General features: G+C 44.2%; 1 protein-coding gene across 1 annotated transcript; it reads left to right on the top strand.

Moving 5' to 3' along the window:
- The first annotated feature begins 8,320 nt into the window (after positions 1-8,320).
- LOC125365770 (olfactory receptor 4D2-like) lies at positions 8,321-9,253 on the top strand. The gene has a single exon (XM_048366003.1). The coding sequence runs from the start codon at positions 8,321-8,323 to the stop codon at positions 9,251-9,253; it is 933 nt and encodes a 310-aa protein (XP_048221960.1).
- Positions 9,254-12,005: the final 2,752 nt, after the last annotated feature.

Genomic DNA, 12,005 nt, shown 5'->3' with positions numbered 1-12,005 from the left:
GAATTTAATTCCCAAATTCACCTGTTATTGATTTTTAGAAGAGGGGTTTTTAGAGGATACTTAGGGTCAGATGAAAACATAAAGATGGAACCCTGATGATGGAAATAATGGCTTTATAAGAACAAGAAAGGAGGGACTGGGAATATGGCCTAGTGGTAGAGTGCTTGCCCTGTATACATGAAGCCCTGGGTTCAATTCCTCAGCACCACATATAGAAAAAGCCAGAAGTGGCACTGTGGCTCAAGTGGTAGAGTGCTAGCCTTGAGCAAAGAGAAGCCAGGGACAGTGCTCAGGCCTTGAGTTCAAGCCTAGGACTGGCAACAAAACAGAACAACAACAAAAAAAGAGTTTCATGGACTTTTCCTACTAGCTGGCTTTGAACTACGATCCTCAGATCTTATCCTCTTGGTAGCTAAGATTATAGGCATGAGCCACTGGTGCCCAGCTTGGGGAAATTACCTTAGCCAATTATCTTATTCAAGTTGAAGACCAGAGGACAAGCAATATCAAGTTAGTGAATTCAGTAGCTCAGAAATTTTATGTCTCGTGGGCTGGGGATATAGCCTAGCGGCAAGAGTGCCTGCCTCGGATACACGAGGCCCTAGGTTCGATTCCCCAGCACCACATATACAGAAAACGGCCAGAAGCGGCGCTGTGGCTCAAGTGGCAGAGTGCTAGCCTTGAGCGGGAAGAAGCCAGGGACAGTGCTCAGGCCCTGAGTCCAAGGCCCAGGACTGGCCAAAAAAAAAAAAAAAAAAAAAAAAAAAAAAAAAAAAAAAGAAATTTTATGTCTCTACACTGGCTCAGCGCTGTTCAATGCCTTAAATGTTTCCCTCGTGATCAATTTGGCTGTCAAAGCTCCAACTACCATAACTTTATACTCAGATAATGTAATACAGTGAGAAGGGAAGTGTTTTCCTTTGTGGGAGAGAAATGCAGGAATTTCCTAGAAGCATCGTAGTAGAATTTTCATATGACCTGGCTAGCCAGCACTGACTCATAGCATCAAGCCAGTCTAGGGAAATGGAAAAGTGAATGTCTAGACTTTTCAACCAGGAAACAGAAGATTGAGAATGGCAATGTCTGCCATGTGAAAATAAGCCTCTGGTAGCAGAAAGAGGAATAATTGATTGGCATTCAAAGTCACAAAAATAAGAAAAATCTTTCATGGATGGAGGCCATAAAGCCGGATGTCTAAGCAAGCTGACAAGTCCTGTGAATGATGAGCCCAGAGGAGCCTAGGGAAGCTGCAGAGTCCAAGTAAAAAGGAAACTTGCTCCGAGCTCTCTTCCTCACTCAACACAGGCTTCCGACAGCTAAGTGCTAACAGAGCAGCTGGAAAGGTTTTACTTAGAGATATGAAGTGCCTGTAATAGACAGATCCTGGCCATTGCTCCAAGTTATCATTTGAGGAACTTCTTACAAAACAACTGAGCTGATGATCTTGAAGAGGCTACAAGTTCCCAGGCCTTGCTAACGCATGGTGGGTCCAGCAAGCTCTTTTGTGGGTTCATTCTCAATACGAATGCTTAGCCACAGACCACCAAACAGGTGAAGAGAAGCTCCAACCTAAAAGACAGACGCTGAAACAAGGGAGATGAGAAACAAGGGAATTCCAAGAAAACAGATATGATTCAAGGAAAAGAACCCAACTTTTAAAATGTTTTTATTTTAGTTGAATTTGTCTATATTTGAAGTAATATACATTAACCTGAAGTTGTAAGGAATAATAGAAAGCTTTCAGGTACCATTTGTTCAGTTTCTCCCTTGGTGACAGCTAGAGGAAAATATTTTCTTTCTCCCAAATTCATGTATTAAAATGAATTTGAAGCCAGGTGTTGGTGGTTCACACCTATAAGCCTAGCTACTTGGGAGGCTGAGATTTGAGGATCACAGTTCAAAGCCAGTTGGGGAGGAAAAGTCTGTGAGACTCTTATCTCCAATTAACTATCAAAAAAAGCTGAAAATGGAGCTGTGGTTCAATGGTAGAGTGCTAGCCTTGAGCAAGAGAGCTCAGGCTCAGCAACCAGGCCCTGAGTTTAAGGCACAGGACTGGCAAAAAGAAAGAAAGAAAGAAAGAAAGAAAGAAAGAAAGAAAGAAAGAAAGAAAGAAAGAAAGAAAGAAAAAGAAAGAAAGAAAGAGAAAGGAAGGAAGGAAGGAAGGAAAGGAGAAAGAAAGAAAGAAGGAAGGAAGAAGAGAAAGAAAGAAAGAGAGAGTCAAAGACACAGAGAGAGAGGAAGGAAGGAAGGAAGGAAGGAAGGAAGGAAGGAAGGAAGGAAGGAAGGAAGGAAAGAAGGAAGGAAGAAATAAAACTAATTTGATGATTTCAAGAGTGATTAAGTCAAATAATCTGAATAAGATTTATGCCCTTATTAAACAGATCCTGGAGAAAGGTTTCCCTTCCTTCTGATATGTTGAGAATATATAGAAAAGAAAATGTCTATAGAAGGAAGCTGGCCTTCATGAGACATCTAACCTACCAGCACCTTAATACATACTGACCAACCTCCAGAACTATAATACATGTCGGTTGCTTATAATTAAAACCACTAAGTCAGGCTGGGAATATGGCCTAGTGGCAAGAGTGCTTGCCTCGTATACATGAAGCCTTAGGTTCGATTCCCCAGCACCACATATATAGAAAAATGGCCAGAAGTGGCACTGTGGCTCAAGAGGTAGGGTGCTAGCCTTGAGCAAAAAGAAGTCAGGGACAGTGCTCAGGCCCTGAGTCCAAGGCCCAGGACTAGCAACAAAAACAAAACAAAACAAAAAACCACTAAGTCTATGATGTGCCATTGTAGCCAGTCAAATGGACTAAGATAGAAATAACTTTCTTTCTTTTCTTTCTCTCTCTCTCTCCCTCTCTCTTTCTTTCTTTCTTTCTTTCTTTCTTTCTCTCTCTCTCTCTCTCTCTCTCTCTCTTTCTTTCTTTCTTTCTTTCTTTCTTTCTTTCTTTCTTTCTTTCTTTCCTTCTTTCTTTTTTCTGTCAGTCCTGGGGCTTGAACTCAGGGCCTGAGCTCTGTCCCTGGCTTCCTTTTGCTAAAGGCTAGCACTCTACCACTTGAGCCACAGCACTACTTCTGCTTTTTCTGTTTATGTAGTGCTGAGGAATCGAACCCAGGGTTTCATGGGTTCTAGGCAAGTACTGTACCGCCAAGCCACATTCCCAGCCCTAGAAATACATTTTAAAATGATAATATAGCTGGGTACCAGTGGCTCATGCCTATAATCCTAGCAACTCAGGAGGCTGAGATCTGAGGATCATAGTTCAGTCCAGGCAGGAAGGTTTATGAAATTCTTATATCCAATTAGCCACAAAAAGCTGCAAATGGATCTGTGGCTCAAGTCTTAGAGCATTAGCGTAGAGCACAAAAAGCTTAGGGACAGAGCCCAGGTCCAGAGTTCAAACCCCAGGACTGGCACAAAAAAAAATGATGATATCACAGTGAGAATAGTAACACTGATACTGCCAAGGCACAGAACAGGAAAAGTTTTAAACCATATAATATCAAGAAATGTATGAAAGAGGATTCCTAAACCCTTTTAGGATGGTACAATCGGAGAATGAAAAAAAGTTGTTGCTTTGAAGAGAATCATGATTTATATTGAAAGAATGCCGGCTCTTGGGGCTAGAAATATGGCTTAGCTGTAGAGTGCTCGCCTTGCATGCACGAAGCCCTGGGTTTGATTCCTCAGCACCACATAAACAGAAAAGGCCAGAAGTGGTGCTGTGGCTCAAGTGGTAAAGTGCTAGCTTTGAGCAAAAGGGAAGCCAGGGACAGTGCTCAGGCCCTGAGTCCAAGCACCAGGACTGGCAAAAAAAAAAAAAAAAAAGACTGCTGGCTCTTAATAGGTAATGCAAATAGAAATTGGAGCCTGGTAGTGAACCATCTATAGTGGTCTGGTCGGCAAACTGAAGTACAAGATTTGTGATTTATGAGGTTTCTGTTGTATATAAACTATTTTCCATCTGTGACTTTATCTTGGTAAAGTTCATTTGGGTTTAAGGGGAAGAAGACAGTAGGGAAGAAAATCTAAACAGCATCATGGAGTCATGAGCGAGAACTGTCCATAGTGCTGAAGTGCAATCTCGAGGTCTGGTCCCTACATTGGTGCAACACATTTTATCTGAATCTGAGAACATGTTACCAATGCAGGCTCTTGTCTCAAATTTGACCTGCTGAGTGGCAGGGCACTCATCTGCCTTTCACAAGCCCTTTGGGAGGTTCTCTTGGGTGTCATTCTAATAGCTCTCTTGCTGCTCTAACAAGAGGTTCTTCAGAATCTCCCAGATTCAATTTCATTTCAAATCCTCTTGTCCTTTGGTTCTTGGCCTGAAAATCCCACATCCCACAAATGTCTAAGTTTTTTTAGTGTTCTTGCTACTCTGGGTCCCCAAGGAAGACTTCTCAAGCAGTGTGTGTTTTGAGACATATGGAAACTTTTTAACAACTCCCATTGCTGCATTGGCCCCAGTGGTGATGGGCCCAGCTCTGCTTCCTGACTCCTGTCCAACAGGTGTTCCTCAAGGAGGTTCCCTCTTCCTCTCGGGTCCCCCACATTGGTGGAACACAGGAGGGACAGCCAGGGGCTGGGAAGCTGCAGCTGCAGCAAAGGTTCTCCCAGAAGATGTAGACCCAGAGTGAAGACCAGGCTGGCCTGAAGGAAGGTGAGAGATGGGTTTGCTGGCCTGCACGAGGTCAGCTTTATGAAGGATCTTGCAGCAACTGTGTGAAGGCTGCAGTGACAGGGACCTGATGGGTGTAAGTCTAAAGCTGAAGAGACATTTGGGAAGTCCTGTAGGGGGAATGGATGCTCAAAGCAGATGCCCCAGTTCACCTGTGAGAGCAAGCAAGCATAGGATTCATCTTATGGTTTAGAGAGAGGATGTTGAGGGCAAAGGATGAAAAGGATGAGGAAAAATCACCACGAAATTCTCCATAAAATTCTACAAAACAAAGTTGCAATGCTAATACATGAACCCTGCAAATATTGTTTATTACTAAATCACAGTTTCTGTCACACGTGCTAGGCTTACATTGTTACTGCGTTTGCAATCTAGTTAACAGATGAAAAAGGAGTAGTGCTAAGTGGATGTGTTTACAAAGTGTTGTTGGAACCCATAGAAATAAAGAATTAATCCTTCAGGGGAGAAATGGGGAAAGAGCCAAACAGAAGTACATATATCAATGCTTCTTGATTTAAAAAAATATAGTGAAGTATACAAAAAAAATTGTTAGCAGGGCACCTGGTAGCTCATGCCTGTAATCCTAGCTACTCAGAATGCTGAGATCTGAGGGTTGCAGTTCAAAGCCAGCCTGGGCTGGAAAGCCAGTGAGACCCTTATCTCCAATTAACCACTAGAAAACTGGAAGTGGCACTGTGGCTCAAGGTGGTAGAGCATTTGCCTTGAGCTGAAGAGCTCAGAGACAGTGCCCAGGCCCAGAGTTCAAGCCCCATGACCAACACACACACAGACACAGACACACAGACACACACACACACACACACACACACACACACACACACAACCAAATTGTTAGTAAAGATATAGAAATGCCAAATAGATGGAATACAAAGGAACTACAAGTTCCCTAATAGCCATTGGCTCCTGGGATTCAAGAATACTGATTAAAAGGTATATAGATTTAAAAGGTATATGGAGGGATATCTATGCATATATGTACACATACATACATACATATGTTCTCTCTACAGAGAATTTTAGGTGGCTTCTAATACTTGAAGTTTAAGCTGTGAGCACTAGGCAGCCAATAAAGATGATTAAAAGAAGGCTGAAGATGGGCACTAGTGGCTCACACCTGAAATCCTAGCTATTGAGGAGGCTGAGGATTGCAGTTCTAGGCCCGGCCAGGTTGGGTAGGAAAGTCTGTGAGAGCTTTCTCTTCAATTCACTACCAAGAAGCTAGAAGTAGAACTATGGTTCAAGTGGTAGAGTGCTATCCTTGAACAACAACAAGAAAACCTCAGGGACAGGGCCCATACCCTGAGTTCAAGCCTCAGGACCAACACACACACACACACACACACACACACACACACACACACACACACACACACACACACAGTGTTGGGCATTGTGGCTTACATTCCAGCTGCTTAGTAAGCAGAGATTGGGAAGATGATGATTTGAGGCCAGCCTGGGTAAAAAGTTATACTCTCTTTCAACAGAAGAAGCTACAAATAGTAACAACACATGTAATGTCAACTACACAGACGGCAGGTAGGAGAATCATATTCCAAGGCCCAAAGTGGGAAAAATTCAAGACTTTATTTGAAAAATAATTAAAACAAAAGTGCCAGGTATGTGGTTCAAGTGGTATAAAACATGATTAACTCACAAGAGACCCCGAATTCAAACCCCAGTACTACAAACAAGAAAGAGGCATGAACAGATTGGTATTCAAAAAGGTCTCATGGGCAAATGTGTGAAAGAAATATGAGAGTGGATGCAAGGAGAAGAAGAAGCATGAGGATGGTCACCAGTAAATAAGGGATTGTAGCAACCTGAAGGAAAGAGGCCACCTGGAGAGGAGAGACTGCCCTGAAACTCTCTCTTCCCATCTATTGGCTTCTGCAAATGGATCCACTTTTTCATTCCATGTCCCCCTCCTCCATCAGTTCTATTCTCCCACTTCTCTTCCTTGTAATCTTCCTTTACTTCATCAATACCCATTTATTTATATCCAGATCCTTCTTTACTTTACCCTTAGATTATTTTAAACATGTACAAAATTCATGTTTTGACATAACATCACAGTCTTCTTCAAGCAATCATTATGGATTTTCTTAGGGGTAGTACTGGTCTTGGAATTTGGAGCCATGATTTTCTAGGCAGGCAATCTACCATGGAGCAGTCTCTCCTCCCCCTCCCCACCCTTTGCTTCTTGAGACAGGGCCTCACTTCATGCCCACCTGCACACCTGCAAGGCTAGCCTTCTATGTTTAACTTCCCAGGCAAGCGCCACCACACCCTGCTTCTATCACTGAAATGAAGTCCTATGGACTTCTCTGTCTAGACCCCAAAAGATCCTCCCCATCTCAGCTAAAATGATAAGGATGAGTCGTTTCATCATGGATTTTTCCATCTTATGAATCTATTTGCCCCATGTTTCTTCTGTCTAAACTTAAGTCCTGTGTACTGATTAAGAGGATCCTGCACAGAAAGTGAGAAAAATTTACACAGCCCAGGTATCCAGCTGTGCCCACAGGTTTCAAGTAAGAATTTTCATATCCTATAACTATTCACCCACCCTGCAGCCAATGGCAGCTCCTCAGCAAGTACTGAATAGCACAAGAAAATGCACAGCCATGGCCCTAAAACTTTTGATTGAAGGTACTAGGAATATGGCCTAGTGGTAGAGTGCTTGCCTCCTTTACATGAAGCTCTGGGTTCGATTCTTTTTTTTTTTTTTTTGGCCAGTGCTGGGCCTTGGACTCAGGGCCTGAGCACTGTCCCTGGCTTCTTCTTGCTCAAGGCTAGCACTCTGCCACTTGAGCCACAGCGCCACTTCTGGCCGTTTTCTGTATATGTGGTGCTGGGGAATCGAACCCAGGGCCTCATGTATACAAGGCAAGCACTCTTGCCACTAGGCCATATCCCCAGCCCGTGGGTTCGATTCTTGAGCACCACATATATAGAAAAAGCCAGAAGTGGCACTGTGGCCTCAAGTGGTAGAGTGCTAGCTTTGAAAAAGAAGCCAGGGACAGTGCTCAGTCCCTGAGTCTCAGGGCCCGGCATTGGCAAAAAACAAAAACCAACCTTTTGATTAAATTGTGTGGTAAAACCATAGAGTACATGGAAAGTCTGTTGACATTGGGACATGTTAAATGCACAGACACTGCAATAAACTTAGAGCTCCGAAGCAGAGAGAAGTCTTTAGAGTAGACTGTGTTGTAGCATTCACATGAATTACTCTACCTAAGCTCCTGGAAAATTCAGCTGAGCCTCTTGGTGGCCACCTGACACATGTGGAAATGGACTTCTCAATAAAACCAGTGAGTGAAGTCTGAAGAAAATGGAAGACCTGAATTCCACTCCTCATCTGCCTTAATTCAAGGGCCTTCCCACCTCGGTGTCTACTATGAATGGCAGGTTTCAAGTTCTCCAGGAGGGTCTTCAGGTAGGTCCAGCACCCACTTGTCAGCTCTCCAGACACAAGGCAGCTGCAGAGCTTAGGGTCTGCCCACGAGGTTCACCCTCACACAGAACTGAACAACTTGGTTCTGAGCCTCAGGCGCTGACCTTGTGCATCTATGTCTGTGGTTCCTTCCCTCTAGGTTGATGGAGAAGACAGCATGGGGGCAGAGAACTTCACGTGGGTGTCTGAGTTTGTCTTGCGGGGACTGTCCCAGACCTGGGAGCTCCAGATCGTCCTGTTTCTGGTCTTCCTGTGTGTCTACACCACCACTGTGGTGGGAAACCTTCTCATCATCGTCACTGCCACTGCAGACACTCGGCTCCACACCCCCATGTACTTTCTGCTTCGCAATCTGGCTGTCTTAGACCTCTGCTTCTCCTCAGTCACCGCCCCCAAGATGCTGGTGGACTTCCTGTCAGAGAAGAAGACCATCTCCTACCGGGGCTGCATGGCCCAGCTCTTCTTCTTCCACTTCCTGGGGGGTGCCATGGTCTTCTTCCTCTCAGTGATGGCCTATGATCGCCTCGTTGCCATCTCCCGGCCTCTCCACTATGTCACCATCATGAATGCTCAGCTCTGTGTGGGACTGGTGGTGATGGCTTGGGTAGGAGGCTTTGTCCACTCCATTGTGCAATTGTCTCTGATGCTCCCGCTGCCATTCTGTGGCCCCAACGTCCTAGATAACTTCTACTGTGATGTCCCCCAAGTGCTGAGGCTGGCCTGCACAGACACCTCCCTCTTAGAGTTGCTCATGATCTCCAACAGTGGGATGCTGGATGTCATCTGGTTCTTCCTCCTCCTCATCTCCTACTTGATCATCCTGGTGATGCTCAGGTCCCACCCAGGGGAGGCAAGGAGGAAGGCAGCTTCCACCTGCATCACGCACATCATCGTGGTGTCCATGATCTTCATTCCAAGCATTTACCTCTATGCCCGTCCGTTCACTGCCTTCCCCATGGACAAGGCCGTGTCCATCAGCCACACAGTCATGACCCCCATGCTCAACCCCATGATCTACACCCTGCGGAACCAGGAGATGAAGGCAGCCATGAATCGATTAGCCCAGAGCCTATTGAATTGGAACAAGTAATGAACTCCAAATGGGTTGCTCTTAAATAACACATTCCTGTGAAACTGTGATATCTCATTGGAAAGTGTGGCAAAATCTCTTTAAAAGTCAATAAATCTTGAGGACCTACTACTATTTCAGGTACTTTTGCACTTTGACACAATCTCATAAAACTCTGAGTGGATAGGCTAGAGGTGATGGCCAATGCCTGCCATTGCAGTAATGGAAGACAGATATTGGGAGGAGAGGAGTTCTATTCCACTTGAGACAAAATGTTAGTGGCACTCTGTCTGAACAAATAATCAAGCCTGCTGCGAAATGTCTGTAATTCCAGCTACACGAGAATCTTAGATAAGAGGCTCAAGGTCCCAGGCCAGCCCTGGATAAAAAGCAGGACCTTATTTTAAAAGTAACCACAAGAAAAACACGCTAGAGGTATGGCTTAAGAGGCAGAGTGCCTGCCTAGTAAGTGTATAGCACTGAATCCTAACCTCAGTATCCCAAAATAGAGATAAAACTAACAGAAAATATAATAATCATCATCATCATCATCTTAAATGGTTTTTGTAAGAACACTCAGAACTTAGTGACTTGCTCAATGATAATAGCAAGTGAATGGTAAAACGTGCTTTCACTAATTTGAAGATCAGATGCCAAATATGGAGATTATTGAAAAACTCAGAATGTCCTACAACCTCCTTAAAAATCTGCAGAATCCCTTATCTGTTGATTATATCTATGTTCAGTGCTTATTTGCTTCATTTTAACTCCAGCACCGTAGAATTCTTTTCTGTTCCTTGTCTTCCCACCTCATTCCCCTCCATAGTATTTAGGAAGTGGTCTGATTTTCAACATTGTCTAAATATTTCCCATAACAGCACTTGCCCTTTATTTTTCCTCTTTCTCTGCCAGATACTCCTTGGACATCTTCAAGCCATGCTCCTTACCTGCTATGGTTTTAACGTGTCTCTCAGACATATATGCTTTGGGGAAAATATAAATGCTAAATTCACCCATTGCTGGTAGTATTTATTTTATTTTTGTTTTTGTTAGTTCTTGGGCTTGAACTCAGGGCCTGGGCTCTGTCCCTGAGCCTCTCTGTAGAGTAGAGTGCTAACTCTACTACTTGAGCACCACTTCCAGCCTTTTCTGTTTATGTGATACTGAGGAATTGAATCCAAGGCTTCATGCATGCTAGGCAAGCACTCTACCACTAAGCCACATTCCTAGCTCACTACTGGTATTTAGAAGAGGGCCTTTGGGGAGGTACTTAGGGTTAGATGAGAGCGTGAGGGTAGGACCCCTATGATTACTTTAGTAATCATAGTGGCTGAGCTGATAGGTACCACACACAGCCACGTGGTACCCTCCATCAAGTGATGATAATAAGACAAGAAAGCCCTCACTCAGGCTGGGAATATGGCCTAGTAGCAAGAGTGTTTGCCTTGTATACATGAAGCCCTGGGTTCTATTCCTCAGCACCACATATATAGAAAAGGCCAGAAGTGGCGCTGCGGCTCAAGTGGTAGAGTGCTAGCCTTGAGCAAAAAGAAGCCAGGGACAGTGCTCAGGACCTGAGTTCAAGCCTCAGGTCTGGCAAAAAGCAAAACAAAACGAAACTATAGGTAATATCCACAAGTAGTATAAAATGTTATAGACAATATTAAACCAGACTGAGATGCCATTTTATGAAGTTACAATCAAAGAATGAGAAAATGTTGGAAGTTTAAAAAAATAGAGCTTAACAAATAGGATTTAAGGGATACTATATTTTTGAAAAGATGGCACATCAGCCCCATTTATCCCATAGGCCCTTCCTCAGGATGTGACTTTCATATCCTTCTCATGTACAGGAAAGGTCTTCCTTTCCTACCGTCAAGGCTGGAAGAGAACTCTGTGTTAGAAATCACTCTGCTCAGGCTGGGAATGTGGCTTAGTGGTAGAGAGCTTACCTAGCATACATGAAGCCCTGGGTTCTATTCCTCAGCACCACATAAACAGAAAAAGCCAGAAGTGGTGGTGTGGCTCAAGTAGTAGGGTGCTTGCCTTGAGCAGAAAGAAGCCAGGGACAGTGCTCAGGTCCTGAGTTCAAACCCCAGGACTCGCAAAAAGAAAGAGAAAGAAAGAGACAGAGACAGAGAGACAGAGAGACAGAGAGAGACAGAGACAGATCTCACTGCTCTCTGAGCACATCAAATTTACATTGCCATTTAATTCCAGTCTTAACTCCTGATAGTGAGAATGCATGTGAGTTTTCTATACCAACTCTTTTTTTTTTCCTTTGGGCCAGGGCTGGGGCTTGAACTCAGGGCTTGATCACCATCCCTGAGCTTCTTTGGCTCAAGGCTAGCATTCTACCACTCGAGCCACAGCAACACTTGAGGCTTTTTCTGAGTAGTTTTTTTGGAGATAAGAATCTCATGGATTTTCCTGCTTGGGCTGGCTACGAACCCCAATCCTCAGATCTCAGCCTCTTGAGTAGCTAGGATTACAGGCACAAATCACCAGCACGTGGCTTTGTACCAACTTTCTCTGTGAGTGTCCAGCTGGGGCTTGAACTTGTCCGTCCCTAGCTTTTTGCTCAAGGCTAGTGCTCTACCATGTGAGCCACCTTTACTTCTGGGTTTTTGGTGTTTAATTGGAGATAAAAGTCTCACTGACTTTCCTGCCTGGCTGGCTTTGAACCACAATCCTCAAATTCCAGCCTTCTGAGTAGCTAGGATTACAGGTGTGAGCTACTGGTGCCTGGCTGGCACCTGCCTTTCTGTACCTG

Source organism: Perognathus longimembris, chromosome 17, assembly GCF_023159225.1.
Source record: "Perognathus longimembris pacificus isolate PPM17 chromosome 17, ASM2315922v1, whole genome shotgun sequence".
Classification (NCBI taxonomy): domain Eukaryota; kingdom Metazoa; phylum Chordata; class Mammalia; order Rodentia; family Heteromyidae; genus Perognathus; species Perognathus longimembris.
Note: the sequence above shows the minus strand (reverse complement) of the source record. Positions and strands in the feature narration are given on the sequence as shown.

What these genes read in the sequence shown, in the direction of transcription:
- LOC125365770 (XM_048366003.1), top strand. Translation starts at nt 8,321, where the DNA reads ATGGGGGCAGAGAACTTCACGTGGGTGTCTGAGTTTGTCTTGCGGGGA.